At 53.4% G+C, this 17176-nt stretch overlaps 5 protein-coding genes across 5 annotated transcripts; 3 read left to right on the top strand and 2 right to left on the bottom strand.

Annotated features, from left to right (window-relative positions):
• Positions 1 to 1122: 1122 nt before the first annotated feature.
• On the top strand, positions 1123 to 5304 carry AYO21_08600 (hypothetical protein; the record flags this gene model as incomplete). The annotated part of the gene is made up of 1 exon (XM_022658543.1): positions 1123 to 5304. One exon carries the CDS (start codon positions 1123 to 1125, stop codon positions 5302 to 5304), a length of 4182 nt encoding a protein of 1393 aa, XP_022509134.1.
• A 2112-nt stretch (positions 5305 to 7416) lies between these two features.
• Positions 7417 to 7848, top strand: AYO21_08599 (hypothetical protein; the record flags this gene model as incomplete). The annotated part of the gene is made up of 1 exon (XM_022658542.1): positions 7417 to 7848. One exon carries the CDS (start codon positions 7417 to 7419, stop codon positions 7846 to 7848), a length of 432 nt encoding a protein of 143 aa, XP_022509133.1.
• A 1155-nt stretch (positions 7849 to 9003) lies between these two features.
• On the top strand, positions 9004 to 9868 carry AYO21_08598 (hypothetical protein; the record flags this gene model as incomplete). The annotated part of the gene is made up of 2 exons (XM_022658541.1): positions 9004 to 9196; positions 9252 to 9868. 2 exons carry the CDS (start codon positions 9004 to 9006, stop codon positions 9866 to 9868), a joined length of 810 nt encoding a protein of 269 aa, XP_022509132.1.
• Positions 9869 to 10171: 303 nt separating this feature from the next.
• AYO21_08597 (hypothetical protein) lies at positions 10172 to 11257 on the bottom strand (the record flags this gene model as incomplete). The annotated part of the gene is made up of 1 exon (XM_022658540.1): positions 10172 to 11257. One exon carries the CDS (start codon positions 11255 to 11257, stop codon positions 10172 to 10174), a length of 1086 nt encoding a protein of 361 aa, XP_022509131.1.
• Positions 11258 to 12249: 992 nt separating this feature from the next.
• Positions 12250 to 15648, bottom strand: AYO21_08596 (hypothetical protein; the record flags this gene model as incomplete). Its single annotated transcript, XM_022658539.1, has 1 exon — positions 12250 to 15648. The coding sequence occupies one exon, from the start codon at positions 15646 to 15648 to the stop codon at positions 12250 to 12252; it is 3399 nt and encodes a 1132-aa protein (XP_022509130.1).
• Positions 15649 to 17176: the final 1528 nt, after the last annotated feature.

Below are 17176 nucleotides of genomic sequence, written 5' to 3'. Positions count from 1 at the left end.
TTCGATTCTGACGCACAATTGGTTGATTATGGTGGCGCCGAAGCAAGCAGCAAGTAGTTGAGTTTGGGGGAAGCATCCACTGGGAATGGGCTGCATTAGCTCACTAGGCCATCCCCAGGCCGTGCCGGTTGTTCCACAGCCTGGCGTCGCCTACGACTGGGCGTCATTCACCCCTAGTGGCCTCTTGGAAGCAGGACCCTGGCACCCGCTGCCAATGATCGGCGCCTACTGTGATGCCTGGAGCTTGGCGTAGAGGCACAAAGTGTGGGGTAAAGGCTGCGAAGCATTCAGAAAACAAACACCCTGCATCTAAGGCTCCAATCATCACCCCATCCATCTATCATCGGCCATCACCTGCGCACTGGTTCATTTTCCTCTTTTCTCCATTCCTCTCCCCGGAACCTTGCCAGACAGAACGACCCTCCTACGGGCACGGGCATGGAATACTCGTACACGCCACTTGACACGCGACATTCTTCACAAGTCGTTGTGGTTGCCCTCCTTGTACGAGTCTGACACACCTCAATCCACCATGCGCGCCCTTTGAGTGGCATTTCGGATAACTCTCGGCCAGATTATATTATGAACAACAGCAGATACCTTTTCCAACGACTAATTAATATGCGCACATGAAAACGTCCTTTTCCGGGGTCTTCGGGGCCGTCTACGTACCCCTTCGCAAACGCTTTTCCCACCACCCTGTCAGCTGAGTGTCCCGGGTGCTTGCGGAGCACTTCCGCCTTATTACCCACCAAAGTCTCATCTTTTCTCGCATGGCAGCGCAAAGATGTCGCAATACCTCGTCAAGGACTACACAGATGCCGTTGGGATGCAACATGGTTGCTATGCTGTGAAGGGGACAATGCGCCCATGATGCACTATTCCCAAGGCGGATAATGAACTGCATCCGTCGTAAAACTACTACAATGCCGCTTTCTATGTGTCTAGATCACCGAATGCAGCTGCTGGGACTGGTATTGATGCATGCGACCAGGTAAAGAAAATTCCCTTTGTGTTGAGCCAGACTCAAGGTAGGTGTTGATTTATTTCCTTCGTGCCACCACTTTTGGGGGGATTTTTTTGGCATCTGTTGTTTTTAGATTTCTCTCTTCGCGAAAGGACATGGCTCCCAGAATTGATCGCGGCAACTCCAGGCGCCATGCGCCTCGAGCGGCGAGACCCCTGTATGTTTCTTCCAATGTGCAACCGCGAATGGTCCAATCTTCGCGTCGTTTGGCGAGAATCGGTACTATCACGCAGCTGGAGGGACTGGCTCGCAGCACCTCTCCCCGGTCACGTCGGTCCCCGACCTCGAGGGGAAATATCCATCTCTTGGGCGCGACAGGAAGGGAAGAGCAGCGTGGCGAGCTAGGACGGTTACGCTCAGTCATCAGGAGACTCGAAGCCGGTCGACATGCGTCCATCAATCGATTTATTCCACCAGAGCAGGACGCGGCGGAGGTCCTCGAGCTACCAGAGATCGACAGTGACAGCTCGCCGGAAGAAGTTGAGAATATGATGGCACACATGATCGACTACTTCTTGCAGTGGACTGATGAGACGCTTATCGAAGGACCGTCAACGATCTTCCAAGACATCAGACTCATTCACGCCTCGCTGCAAAGTGTCATGGAACTGCCCGAAGAGGTGATCTCTTCCCCTGTGGTTCACAGCGTGCTCAAGACTTTCAGAAAACGGTACGAGACTTTCGTCAGCATTTGGGCTCAAGCTATTCATCGCGCCCTCGTCGACAAGCTCCTGCAGATCGAATCACAGCTCAAGCACCACCCAGCGGCCGTGACGGAATCAGTGTTTACTTCAATCTTGTTGGATGTGCGCACCGCATCTTCAAGTTATGCCTTGCTGGTGCTGCTAGAGTCCGATCAGGATAGTATCCCACTGCTCTTGTCTAGTGGTGCAGCGACCGAATTGTCGGACCGCTGCGCTCGCTTACATGGGGTGTTCCAGAATGCAACCTACAATTCCGAACAGAAGGAGTTGTGGCTCCTGATCTGGAGAGGCTTGAAGACTGTCTTTACTTCTTTTGACCAAGGGGCAGTCCCGACATCTCCTACCAACATCGAGCGCGATCGCATATTCTTCGAGCTGCCTGGAGTATATCGTGAATTCAAGCGCCTGATCAGCTCACCGGATGCAGCCAATCCCAGAAGTATCGAAGATATGGTTGGAAAATACTGCCGATACATCTTCCAATGTCAAGTCGACCCAAGCAACAAATACGAGTCCCTTCAGCGACCACGAGACGCGCCTTTGGAAAGCCACACCAAAGAAGCGTTGAGAGAATTCATTGAGACCGGGAAATTCGAGACAAGCACACTCTCCAAGATTCATTTCGCGGCCTCGCGGTTCAACACGATTAGCGGAGGGCCGGTCAAGGTCAGACGATGGCAGTATGATGTCGACGACGGAGAATGGGAGACTGACGAATTGGATGTGCTCTCCCCAGTCTCGATGCACACTGCTGAAGGGCTACCTGACCACTCGACTGTCCCCTTGAGTGCACGATCGAGCTCGTCCGTTGCCGGCCTTGACGATGCCGAGTCCTTTGCAGGTGCCGCACAGAAGCAGTCGAAAGGCTTGTTCCCATATCCTGAGGGGATCAACATGAAAAGCGCGTTTGACTATGTCTACTACCCTTTTCCCGAGACACGGGCTCATGAAATTGTCCAGCACGAGCAAATTTCCAGAGAGATGGGCCAGCCCGGAATAGTCTCAGATGGTCCACGAGCCGACTTTCTCGTCAATCGACCTCCCCCTCATGCTCGCGATCCTGCCGATGTCTCAGTGTCCAACAGGTTATCCAGTCCATTTGAATGGATCCGCTCAGCGATAGGGCAACTGCTTGCACAGAGACGCCGTGTTTCTGATGTGAACCGCCCAAAAGTCAACACTCTTCCTTCACGTCCTTCGAAAAGACTTGCATTGAAACCACGGCCTCGTCCCATTGACCCAAAAGCAAGAGTGCGCAAGTCCACCTCTGTCGCAAGTCCAAGTCTCAAGCTTCGTGGAGGAGGGCCTCCACCTCAACGATTAGCGCCAGAATTGCACAGGAAAAGAAGTACTTTCGATCCACTAGCATATCGACGGTTGGCGATAGAGATCTTTCGAAGGAGGCTTAACGGCATTTATGGGGCCGACATTCATCCCGACGAAGACGAAATGCTACGGCTGTTGAAGCAAACGACCTACGATGTTGGCAAGGCCGTAAAATTATACTCGGTAGTGAGTGACAGAATCGTTAGCCCGGCCGGAGACACCGCTGATGAGCAACATCGACGCGTTCGTTTCTCTCATCAACCTGAGAGCCGGACTGGCCAGCGTCCACGACTTCTTGACCAGAATTCTATGGATCACAACACAGAAGTATATGCTTACAGAATGGATACTCTCGCCGAATCCGGTGCTGGATTGTTTGATTATCCCCCAGGCAGTGGCTATGACGGCATTAACCACTACTATCATGGTGCTGGGCAGCCTCCCACCAGGCCAGTACTGGGCGAACTTCCCACGGCAGCGGACCCTGACGATGATAACCCCGGTGAAGACAGCCCTCGACCAAGTTCCGATCGAGAAAACCATAGACCTAGGTCCTCCCAGCTGTCTCGACCTCCTCACAGCTCTCCTGCTCCTGAACCATGTTCTTCACGCTGTCACCCTTGCCCCAGGTTTGCAGGCCAATACCACCACGTGTGTAGACATGCGCATGTTGTGGAACCCAGAACGCCGCCACCGTTCAATATCCACGAGGACGAGGCCTCTGATGGTGGGCCGAATCAGAATCCGAGCTTGCAGGCAAATCAGGCTGTAGTCCATGCCATGACACAGGCAGTGGTCCAGGCGCTGACCCAGACTGTGAATGAGATTGTGACCCAGGTTGTGGATCAGGTTATGAACCAGGTTGTGGCACAGGATGGCGAGCAAGATGATAAGCAGGGTGATGAGCAAGGTGAAGAGGGGAGTGAAGAGGTGAGTGAAGAGGTGAGTGAAGAGGCGAGTGAAGAGGAGAGTGAAAAGGGGAGTCAAGAGGAGAATGAAACGGAGAATGAGGAGAATGAGGAGCAGGCCGCGAGTCAGGATGCAGGTCACACTCCCCATATCAGACGACCACCCAGGGAAGAGCCACGAGACGACGACAATCGAGATATAGCCAAAGTGTTTCAGACGGACCCGGGCTACAAGGGCGAGTTGAGTGATCTTGGTATCGACGGATTCCTCCATCAAGCTGTTACAGCCATGTATGCGCAAAAGCCGAATTGGATTAATAATGAGTCGGTACGGCGGGACGTCTATATGATAATGGATGGATTGGCAGACAGGATTATGGAGCTGCGAGACCAATATCTCGTGTTGCTGGAGCCCGGCCCGCCGCCTTTCATGGAAACGGTATCGCGAAATGACACCCGACATCCAAACCCGGACCATCCTGCCACGGTCATGCTCTGCAGAAGGGCGGCCAGGGACGTGCGACAACATTATGGTCGACTGTACCAGTTCTTTGACGACAGGCACTTGCGAACCAATCTTGGGTTCCGCCACCAGTTTAACCGGCTCATTGTAGCAGTGAGGGAGCTACGACATCTTTTCCTGGAGTACGCCCAGGTGCACGAGACCGAGGACGCCCCAGGCAGGCAGCAGCAATATGATCATGGAAGTGGAGCGGCGGATCAGACAGGCAATCAAGAAGAGGACACTGACGATAGTCAGTCAGACTCCCAGAACACCCCTTCGACGCTTGATACAGCACGGCTGGCGAGACGTCGAACTTCACCCAGACGCCACAGGATTGTTCCGACTCGGCAGGAATACGAGCTGATGTTTGTGGACGAGCTGGAGCGGGAACTCCGAAACCGCGGATTCACCAACCTAGAACAAGCATTGGGAAAGAAGAGATGGCTCAAGGCCGACCTGGTGAACAAACTCATGGCGCTCGACCAAGAAGGCAATCACCTTGGTCATGGGGCCGACGAAGGGTATCGCCATATCACCGGAAACTTGACAGCTCGGAGTCGACCAAAAGGGTTCAACTTGGACCACGCGCTCCAAATATATAACTTGACCAAGCGGGCTAGGCGAGGTCAGGAGAAGCAGAAGAGGAAAGAAGCAAGGCGACAGGCGAGGATCGCACGAGGGATACATTCACCAGCGCCAGTGTTGCCAAGGGTGCAACCGAATCCAGTGCCGTTGGCTGTACCTCGTCCGGTGGTTAGGGCCAGCAGTCCGGACGTCGTGGGTCAAGATTCCGAGGACTCTGACACTGTGAGTGTGGACTTTCGCCGACCGTAGTAAAAAGGAGAGCGATGGGCTGAGGTAGCCAGGCCTGCGCGAGAAGAGAGAAGCGTGGATGGAATTGTCTTTCATTCTGTTTGTATCGGGTAGACTAGTTAATCTTTTAGAGGTATTATGAGTCGTTACCAGTTGGCTGATGGGTAGCAATTTCAATCTCGCTGATCTTTGTTCAGTACAAGTATTTGCGAGACTGACTGACTGATGATCTGCTCGTAGCCGGCGACCGCGTGTGTGCCAGAGGGGAGCATGAAACTTGATCGGCATACCTACAGTACCGGTACTTATGGAGTACGAGTAGACTCATATCCCAACAGAGTGTGATTTTGTGCGCGTGATCTTTTCTTTGAGGGGTGGCTGTCGTGATGTGTATCTGGTGTACGTATGCGTATGTGGCATGCGAGTATATAGGTACGTATATATTCAATACACCAACACGTGTTTCCTCTCCATGATGAAACTCATATTGATGTCCATGATGGGGATCATACGCGGGTACCTCCACACTCCGTACCTACATATGTAAGTAAATACCCCTAGCGAGAGGTGGTCACGCTCCTCCTCCACCCGGAAATTACCTTTCTCTCCCCCTTCCCCCTCACACGCCCCATCGCAAGGCTACGCTGCTCTGCGCTCGAGGCTGTGCTGTGTCATGATTGGTCCCACCACCACCACCACTACCGATGACGTCACATCACCCTCCTAACACTAAGTACTAGTAAAAACATGATGTAGAGACTCAGCCTCGCCGATCCTTCTCCAGCCAAGAGGCGAGAGGGGGATTTAAGGGGTGCGTGGGGTTGATGGTCCTGAAACACGCTTGTCGGGGGCCTTGCGAGCCTTGATGGACAGGTTCTAAAACATAACAGAAGACAAAGTTTTCTCATGGTTCCTTTTGTCTCGAAATTTTCAAACCTCGTAGGGGCTTGACCGTGCAGGGCTTGGACTTCTTGGTACCTACATAATACCTTGCTCGCAGGGACTCGTACTCGGACTCGGTACATCCTCAATGGTAGTGTCCTGATAACCGAACAGGCACCAAGTAAGTTGATGGGATTTTCCTGGGTTGATGCGCCAGATACCCCCATTTCCAGGAAAGTACTGTACAAAGTACACGACATACACGGAGTAGCACATAGTACCATAGTACCATAGTACATCTTTACTGTAGTTACCTCTTGGTACCTCATCTTCACAAGTCGTCTCCCTGATCTTCGGTGATCTTCTCACCAAGGTCACCAAACCCCTGGTGCCCACTGCCCACAGCCCAGATCATCGGAGAATTTTCAACGAATCCCAACGACGACAAGGGGGACCTCGTTCCTGGCCCCCCCCTCTTCCATCCCCTGCACATCAAACGCGAACCGTTCCCTTCCTTTCCTCGTATGGTACCCTGGACGCCCCCATGCGGAGACAACGATCAGCCCAGTTCCCATACAGGTATACAAGATTAATTTGGGGCCCTTTTTCTTCGACTGTTTTTCATTGGGAGGGGAGGACGCCAAGATACAGCGGAGATAGTTTGCCAGCATGGAGTAAGGTACTAGGTACTAGGGACTAGGTACTAGCAGATGAGACGCGAGCAAAGAGCGAGAATCGAGGCAGTGAGGCAGTGAGGCAGTGAAGAAAATAGACGAAGGAAGAAAAGAAACCTTGGGCAGGGAAGATCCCAACTTCCGATTGATTTATTGTACCTGGTACTCACTCGTAAGGGGGCCGATGAGAAAGGATTTGATAATATATAAACCATTGACAAACCCCCCCCCCCGTATTCCCTCGCCTTGAAAAATCCCTCCTTTTCTCCTTTTTTTTCCTTTTTTCTTCATCAACACACACACACACACACACACACACACACACTCTCTCTCTCTCTCTCTCTCTGATATCCCCATCTCATACCCTCAGACTCTCATACCAACTCTAGTCTGTCCTTGTCCTTGTCCGTCTAATTGAGTCATTCACTCACTCATTCACTCCTTAACAAGTCCTGCTGGCAAGGATTATCAGAAACCACACACCACACACCACAGACAACACCGATCAATCACCTTAACCGTCTGTTCCCTTTCCATCAATCAATCAATACCAGAACACTTGCACCCAAAAACCAACATGCGTCTCCCCAGCGTCCTCCTCGCCACCCTCGCTCTGGCCAGCCCCCTCGCCCGCGCGCAGGACCTCGACTCGCTCCTGGCGGACGCGACCTCTCTCGTCTCGAGCGTCGTGTCGGCCATCGGCACCGACACGGCCACGGAGCCGCTCATCACGAGCATCGAGTCGGCCATCCAGAGCGCCACCAGCGCCTTGTCCCTAACCGGCGACGCGGGGAGTCTCGTCTCCTCGTACATCTCCGAGGCGAGCACGGCCCTCGCCTCTGCGACGGAGACGGGGTCGGGGTCCGCGGCGACCACCGGGACGGCATCGACATCGGTTGATGGCTCAGCTGCGACGGGTGAAGGGGACTCTGGTAATGCGGCGGCAGCACTGTCGGCCGCAGGCGTCTTTGTGCCCGCGGCTCTCGTCGGCGTTGTGGCTCTGTTGTAGCCGGCCAGCCAGCCAGCCAGCAAACACAACACCCGGCAGTGGGATCGGAATGGCCTCCGTTCTGGATGGGTGTGTGGCCGACGATCTGCAGGCACGGTAATACTGTGGTCGACGACGTGGCTTTCTTTTCACTCACGCACTCCCGAGGATCAGAAGACATTGCGCGAAATCCTTACCAAGTTCTTCAATGTCATTTTCAAATCACTCTGGTTCAAGAACCGTACCCTTCCTGCTGAGGCATCTGAAATCTGGAACGAGGACGAGCGCGGCATCACGTATGAGTCTCGAAGGACGGGTTAGTCGGTTCCGGCACTGCCAGGGGGACGATCGCCATGGTGCCCGGAGGAGAAGGTGCTCATGGCGCTGCGGAGTAAGCGAGAGAGGACCTGGATTTGCGATGAATGATGGCAGGAGAACCAAAGTCTTGTTGAGCTGTGGGTGCGAGATCGCCGGGCCCGGGTGAGAGATTACCAGGTCGTAACCCAGCATTTTATGTAATGGAAGGTCGTACGAATGTCTATCAGTTGAGAGCCCCCTTTGTCCTTTCGAATCATTGCCTCCCCATGGTAGCCTGGCCACAGGTCAAGGCATGTCGCTCGGATCTCATATCTCATCTGCTGCAGGAGACAACTGACGGGTAAATCCGAGGAACAAACTGAAACCCACTCCCGCAGTGGCTGGCCCTCAGGTCGTGGTGCAATCTGATTACCCATCTCATTCCAAGCTGAGGCGACATGCCAGAGCCTAGACGACCATATGCAACTCCAGATCAGAGCTGTCGATCTGATCGTCTGGGCTTCGAGAGTTGATCCGTCTTGTCATTTGTCGAGCGTCCACCGTCCCAGGAATGCGTCGTGTGCGAGCGTCGAAATCACAACCACCCTTGATGCGACCCCCATTCCTCACTGGAATGCGCCGTGTTCGTCCAGCAGCAACAACAAACATTGGCATGGCCGGCCACCTTCATTTACGTGGCTCTGCCGCTCGTGCCTCGACGATTCTTTCATCTTCTCTTTCTTCTCTTCAGTCACTCCTTCAAACTCTTGTCGTTCGTTAACCTTTGCCCTTGCAATTTTCCAACACTTCATCTCACATCTTTCACGGCCGAAAAGACTTCATTTGCCATCCCGAAAACTACCATATCCCACAGCAACCATGCGTTCTTTCTCGCTTGTCGCCGCTGGCACCTTCGCCTTCAAGGCCATGGCCCAAACAGCCACCTTCACCCCGGATATGGCGTGGAATGCCGTCACTGTCGGGCAAGTCTGGCCCATCCACTGGACCGTGGGCGATGGGACACCTGTCTCCTTGTTCCTGGGGAACACGAGCTGGAATACCCCGATCTTCGGTGAGTTGAACGCGCCCTCACATATGACTGGCACTGACTGACGGATGTTGCACAGAAAACAAAACTGCCACCGACGCAGAGTATGACTGGACAATCGCAGTCCCGGATGGTTTTGTTGCTGGCAACTATGCGCTGGCCTTGGTTCAGAGCGGTGCCATGGACTTCTCGCCTCTGTTCAGCGTCAGCCTTCCTGCTGCAGGATCGTCCAGTTCAACCACGTTGCCCACATCCATGACAACCCCAATGCCAAATGCTACCGTCACGGCCACTCTCATCTCTGCCACTGTCGATCCCACAGCAACTGCAGCTCCCACCGTGACCGTCACTTATTGGGACCACGAATGCGGCTGCACAAAGACATCCGAGTTGCCCGCGACAGCTGCCGCAACCGGCTCAGGGTTGGCTGGCACCCAGTACACCTGGTACGACGAGGTCTGCGGATGCACCAAAACCGCCATGGCCCCAGCTCCTACCACTGTTCAATGTCCTGGAAGTGGCTGCGCCAGCTACACAGCTCCGCCCGGAGGAAACGTGCCACCTTCGCCATCTGCTCCGTCATCTGCTGGCGTACCGGCTCCCTCATCATCGGCATTCCAGGGTGACGCGAATCAACTGGGTGGCTCGGTGATGGCAGTTGTGGGGGGATTGCTTGCGGCGGCCATGTTTGCATGATTTTCTTGTGGTTCCTCGAATTTCATCTCGTCATGTTTATTTTCTAGAAGGGGGCATCTTTACAAGAGTGCTTTGCACGCATGTTGCTGGCACCAGCTAAGTGGAAGAGGCATCGCGGCTACTCGGCAGCTGGGAGCTCAGTTGAATATTGCGGGTGAATGTTGGACATAAAGGGTCGTGGCTTTCATGATCTGGGGCTGGAATTCCAACTCTATGCAGTCTTCAAATAGTTTTCTAGTATCGTGTTATCAATCGTCTCTTGCTGTAAACCAAGTCGTGACCATCATCAAGGTGGCGTGTTCCTCACCGCTCGCCCTTGATCTTTGCAAATGCACCGACTTCTGCGCTCGATATCGAGAACGGACTCTTTGGTCCGTCCGGTGACCTCGGACTTAGGGCGACCGCGAATAAATCTTCTTCATCAGGGTCTTCCTGTTTCGTGGTTTGGCTTATAGAGTTAAGCAGGGAAGCACTAGCGGGCGAGTCTGCCTGCTGTTTTCTGATATAGTCTGGTGGTGCCTGAGCGACGACCTTTTTACCCCCAGTCACAGAGGAGGCGGACGTTGGTCCATTCCGGAAGGTACCAAACGACGAGTATGCCATATCGGATGCCTCGGGCGAAAGAGGATGGGATTCGCGTGTTGGAGTATTGAGGCCTCTAGCATTGAGGTCTCTGTCACTCGTACCGATGCTCAAGCCTTTGAGCTTCTCGCTCAGCCTTCTTCCACCAGGAGACTTGGGGCTTTGAATCCCTGGACTCACGGGGCCTAGGGACTTGGGAATATTGCTCAGATCGAGGCTCGGGGGTTTAGGAGTCAGACCAAAGTTATTCTCAATCCAGGACTTCTCCGACCGGGCCATCTCCAGAGCAATGCCTTCGAGATTATGTTCCTCCTCATGCTTGATCTCCTTGTCCAAGACCTGGAGCCTCTTTTTGGCCCATATAGTATGCAGCACGCCTTTTCTCCCACTAGCCTTGGCCGTGGCTCCCAGCTCGGGGGTAAAGATAGCAGGTAACGGGTTCACCGTCATTCTCAAAGGCGCTTGCTCTGTGGTTGAGGTCTCGGCAGGTTCGGCGGGGTTGATGGGGGGATAGTACGCCAAAGTGATGTGAGGTGGCACAATGGCACCCGGAGGCAACAGGAAATATACACGGCGGATATTGTCCGAGGGGTTGTCGTCTGCTGGGAAGACGGTGCGTTTGCCGGACCACGAGACCTGCCACCTCCCCGTCTTATCTCTTGTCTGATCATCGTCTTGCCATTCCACCATCATGACTTTGGTGCCATCGTTCCCCTTTCCCGGTTCGAACTCGAAACGGGCGAGCGCAGTGACGGACAGGAGCGTGTCAGGCTGGGTCGGTGACCTGGGAGACTCGACTTGAGCCATAGCTGACGGGCGGAGAAACGACAGGGACACAACCGGGTCTTTTTGACGGCAAGATCGGACAAAGTTGGACTGGCGGTCCGGGGCAAAAGAGTGGAACAGAGACACAAAAGACAGCGAGGAATAATATGAGAAGCAATCGGGGAAATTGAAAGTTGGAAGCGAAGATGGTACCGACTTTTAGGATCTCGACTAAGCTTAAGATGGCTTGCTCAGGGCGTTGGACATGGTTGCAGCCGTGTGTCGCTCCCGGTGCTTCTCCTGCAATTATTATCCAGGTTTCCTGCATGCGAGGACAAAGATAGTGAGATGGAGTATCTGTCCATAACCCCCCTTCGTTAAGCCATTGATCCTGCTCGCCGTCACCAGTGTGTGTCTTGGTCATGAAAATAGTCATTTGACAACAAATCTTCAGCCAGACGTTCTCCTCGTACCCGCAAGTCACATTCGTCGTTTACGCAAGTCGCCAATAAACTGCGCCAAACGAACCATCAACGGCCGGATCTGATTTCGACCAGCGGCATCGACACCAATCACGATGCTCCTCAGCTCAACATCCCCTTGCATATACTTCCCAAGCACTCTTCGTCATAAAGGGGGCCAAAACCCTAATGCCGCTGCTCCTGTTGCTCTACGTTCCTGTCACATTCAATGATAGGTTCGGGCCCCATCCAGACGGACTGTTCACATACCATTGGTCTTGGTGCTTCGATGGCAAATGGTCAAGAAACAGGCACAGATTTCAGACAGACATTAATGCCAATGAATGTAGACAAGCTACTAAAGACTGCGAAATATGCCCAAAATATCCTCCTACGAGGTCGTCTGCACAATTCCATACACCCAACAATGCCGAGAGACGACCGTGTCAATCTTATGCAATACCCTACATTGTCCAGATAGTATGAATCTCGTAAACTCCTTTTGGTCAATCCAATCTCGACTCGTCCTGTTTTTCCAATTTGATGCCATCATTATTCAAAGCCCATCCTATATCATGCTCTCCCTCTTGCCATAAGTCCATCCCCAAGATCAACTCCAGCACGGGTCCTAAGAGACACGCCCTTCCATGCTGCTTCGGCTTTCCCACTCATTGACCTGGTCTCAGCCGAACCTCCGCACCCGTTTCCGCGTTGGGTACCGTAATTCAACCCTCCCGGATACCGCTCGAACGTCGAGGGCGGAGGTTTCCGCTCAAGATCAGCTGGATGCAAGTCCTCAGCCAACGATGAAGCAAAGCTTCGGACGCTATTTGCATATGACACGGGGCATGAAGAGTAGCCGCCACCCGAAGGACCTCGCCATTGCGCTGATTGGCCACGAGATTGTCGGTGGTCATGAGTGCGCGAGATTTTCCGGGTTTGTCTCACATACGCGAATTCAGCGTCGTGGGAGGCGTCGTACGAGAATGCGTTGGATGGATACCGCTGCTGTTGATACTGAGAGGAGTTGTGATATCCGTCATAATAGTCATGAGACGAGGAGGAATAGTCTTCGGGGGAGAGAGATTGTTGCCAGTCGTGCTGCTGTCCTCCATGTTGTGGAGGAATGACCGGATAAAGCAACTCATCCGCCACCTCTTCGTAATATGGCTCATGTTGTCGTATTTCCCAAGATTGTTGCCTCAGCGCCTCACCCGCACTCAGTCTTCGAGCTTTCCAGACCGCAGCTTGCGCAACCCATGGATCCGGACTTATGTCGACGGGTCGGGGCGAATGAGATGGCGGAGGAGGAGCCATGAGATCGGAGCGGTTCCCTTGATAATCAATATATGCAGGACTGGGTGAGTGAAGTGGAGGCGGAGGACCTGCTTCATTACCCACTGAAGGTTGTCTCTGGATGGATGAGGTTCGATATGCCTTCTGTACCATCTCCGGCGTGATGGGTGGCGCATCACTGGCAAAACTAGCAGGCCTTAGATTCTTCCCAGGTACCCCCCCTCTATCGTTAAAAGAAGATCTCCGGTCTGACATCGTACTATCTCGGTCCCGTCTTGATCGGGTTCGAGGCTGGGACAACTCCGCATTGGTCTTGTCTTCCTTAATAGTGCGCGACCCGTCTGTCAAGTTATAATGGCCTGCCGGGAAGGCGGCGCTGGCGGTTCCCATATCATTGACAAGAGCCAACGCTTCAGCCTGGCTGACTCCAGAAGGGTTGCGTGAATCTGCCTTTTCTTCTTTAGATCGACCAAACCACGATCTTCGACGACTGCGAGACCGAGATCGCTTGGCATGGAGTACTTGTTCCGGAGCAGGAGATGGAAACCTGACCTCTTTCAGGGGGAGAAATAGGGTAGAGTTACTATTAGCTCTGTCTCCCATTGAGGAGTATGTTTGGTCCAGTTCCGGTACAGCGTATGAGCGTTTCCGAAGGTTTTCTTGTGCCTCTTGGGAGACATGGGGAATGTTGTCTAATTCGAATGACCGCACTCGAACAAGAGCTACTTGGCTAGGAGGTTGGCTTGACGGGCGCCTCTTCTTTAGGAGTTTCTTCCGTGCCTTTGTACCATTTGTAGAGCGGGGATCGGATTCGGGGGCTGTCGTGGTTGGGACAATGGGTATCGGAGCTGCCGCTAGAGGATTGGGTTGAAGATTAGAAAATGTCTGTACATAAGGCTCGCTCCTGCGCGACTTCAAAATGGAGATCCCATGTCCAGAGAAAGATGGCACACGTCCTGACTCCTGTACATCGACGTTCACCTGTGAGTCTGGAACTTCTGGTAAAGCCCTAAACTTTGTAGGTGATGGGGTAGGCCTGGCCATTTGAAACGACCGCAGCGAGTTGCTTGAGCTGTAGCCGCTGTCCGATTTTTGAGGTGCCCGAGAAGGGGGAATTGCGAGGGAAGGGTTCGACAGCTGAGGTTGAAATTCGACTGCAGATTGAAAGCCTTCATCGAGAGAGTACCTTGGTTCGATGGGGGAATGCCAACTCATAGGGCTATCACAGGGTCGAGATTCGTCGCTTGCCTCATTCTCACGTAGAGTTTGTCGACCCCGACTTTCTCCGGATCTGAAGCTCGACTTGCGCACCACCGACCAAGACGGCGAAGGTGACCTCTCTGGAGTACTGACTGGGGATGGAAACTCCGGGTCACTGTTGAGTGGAGGCGTTTTCTGTAATGACGAGCATCGGCTCGCCCGCCAAAGCGAACCTTCAGACCTGGTCCTTCTAATAGTGCCAACTGGAGAGCTGGACTCTTGCTGGTCAAATGGGCCGACACCAAGCTCTGCGATATATTCTTCTGCCATCAGTGAGGTATGATCATCAGCTGGAATGCTGGCCGAAATGAGGTGCGTTTCTTCTTGTGCTGTCATGACACTGTGCAGTGGGTGAATCCGTGGCCCAGCTCTATCATCATTGGGCTCCCAACTAAAGTACCGACATTCAGCATTTCCCGTCGGGGGACTCGGCTCCAAGTGGGATGTATTGCCGGATGCAGAGGCCAATTGATTGAACTCTTCGTCGGCATCACCGTAATCGCTTGACACATCTCTCCGTGGTGCTGGGGCAGATAGAAGGTGTTTCGACACCTTTGATACCTCACTGAAAGCTGGTGACGCTCGTCCGTTGACGATTTGCAGAGAGCCGTGCCTCAGGCCGGCGAGATGAGAATAGCTTATATCTGAAGGCGTGCCGGCACGGCCAGTTGTCCTCGGAGGAGGTGGAGGCTGCCAGTCAAAGTCGTCGATATCAATAGCGATTGTCTGCCGTTCCTCTATCTCTGAAATGGGATCACGGCCCTGGCTCTCCTGCCTTCCAGCAATTTGAGATGGCTTTCTTGTTGCTGTGCCAGGGGCAAAGGATGATCGACGCATGGGGGGAATTGGCTGTGGTTCGAGGATTCTGTCCATCGCTGAATCCGGGTTTGAAAACACCGCGGTATCACATTCCAAGGGATTGATGCGTTCACTGCTAGGGGTACGGGTTATGCTGGAGGACCTTTGCAGTGACAGACGCCGGAGCAACAGAGACTTCCGCTTCGGCGGCTTGATAGGTGACTGAGGGGGTGGCGTTCGTTGTTGCATGGTTCGCGATGGACTTGTCCCAGCTCCAGCAGCCTTGCCCTCCAACTGACTGACCATATAGGCGACCCTGAAGCCCGAATCATTCTTGTGCGTGCGGAGAGGTGAGCCCGAGTCTGTCGCAATAACGCTGTCCCGCGATTTTTGCTGCTGGATACCTTTGCCTGAAGCGGGGGATGACGAAACCGACAGCTCTGTGCGGCTGGTATTTTTGCTCTGTGGAAGCGACGCCTGGGCTTTGAGACTGGACGTCGACACACCGGAGGGTATTCTGCTTGTAGGGGGCTTAGACAAGCGATTTCTCCGACGAGGCTCAGATTCTGTATGTGCGGACTCGGCTGCGAGACTCGACCTTCTCTTTGCAAACCACATGGCGAGTGGTGCAGCATATGCCCCTGTTCATCCGAGTTCCTTCCGGATAAATGCTCACGCATGCAAAGGTAATGTTTCCTCAACCTTACTCTCAATGAGCGAGGTTATAATATCGCGGTCATTTTTCAACCATCTGCCATCTGGTGGTTGCGAATGCAGGACGATGTAAAGGTATGATGGTCAAAATGTAGCTGACTCGGAATAGGGAATATCGGCCAGGTTAGCAGACCTGTGCGTCTGTCGGGTAAGGCAAATAGAGTCCGTGCTCCGGTGGTGACAGTGGCCCGTTCGTTGTCGTGAGTGAGTGGCCGAAGACTAGGAAGATGGAGGCTCTGGAACGACAGACAAATGGTGTACCTAGATCGTAGGTAAAAACCCAAATGAGTGGCTTGGTGAAACAGATTAAGAAGCAATAGCCAAAACAGATCCAGCCAGGGCAACACCGGGTCGATCAGTCGAGTGATGTACTCTGTATTGCAGGGTAAACGAAGAATGTGGGTGAGGAGGAGCAGGATGGGAGACGACTGTGGCGGTGGAGCAGCGCAGTGACGACTTTTGATCCGTTTCATATTTCATGGGGAAATGGCGACGAGGACGCATGGACCAAGCCGTATGTACGTAGACCTTGGAAGCTCAGAAGCTTTCAATGCAGGGCTAATCCTCTCATGTGCAAGACGAGGTGGTGCAGGGGCGAGGGGTTGATTGGCTGAAACCACCCCATGTAAACAAATTTCAGGTCGCCCGGAGACACAGCAGTGGCCAAACACAACAAGCAGAACCGAAGCCCAGGGCCCCGACTCTTGCCCTCAACCGGATTTTTAGACGCTTAATTCCAAGCATCAGCCACCGCTAAACTCTTCTACTACCCACCCATCGGACCACCGTCCCTGGGGACGCCACAGCTAGCCTTCCCCTCTCTTTCTTCCTCCCGTGGTACCCCTTGATGAACCCCCAGAAGAGAGACTAGGGTCAAGGGCCCAGGCACTGGAGAACACGCCTGACGCAATCGAGTCAGCCACTAAGGCTAAGCCCCAAATCTTGAGATCCGTTTGTGTAACTCTGGCTACCTAACCTTTGTCCTCGATCCTCACGTCCATCGGTATACTCCATGCCCTATCTCAAAGTTGACGGTCCAGAACTTCCGCTCAACACCCGCACGAAGAAACCTGCACACCCTTTTTTGCCACAACTGCAGGTGACGATGGTGGCCTGTCTGATGGCTGATTGTCCGCCGTGGAACTTTCACCGAGCTGAAAGTGTATGTGCGTCCGTGGTCCACACTTGAGAGAAGATGCTGTTGGATACCTACACGCACGCAAACGAAGCGATGTACGCACTGGTGACGATTGGGGGAACGGACCTCGATCACATGCTGCAAATCCACTACGCGACAAAAGAATGCATTGGGCACCTTGGTAACCAGCGAATACGATCGCCCCGAGACCATCGGTGTCTGAAACACCTGCGTCTGACAGTCAATACTCATTGGAGCTGCAGATGAATTGTACCGACTCCTCACTCCGTAGTC

Source organism: Fonsecaea monophora (assembly GCF_001642475.1).
Source record: "Fonsecaea monophora strain CBS 269.37 chromosome Unknown Scaff76, whole genome shotgun sequence".
NCBI classification, from domain to species: Eukaryota; Fungi; Ascomycota; class Eurotiomycetes; order Chaetothyriales; family Herpotrichiellaceae; genus Fonsecaea; species Fonsecaea monophora.
Note: the sequence above shows the minus strand (reverse complement) of the source record. Positions and strands in the feature narration are given on the sequence as shown.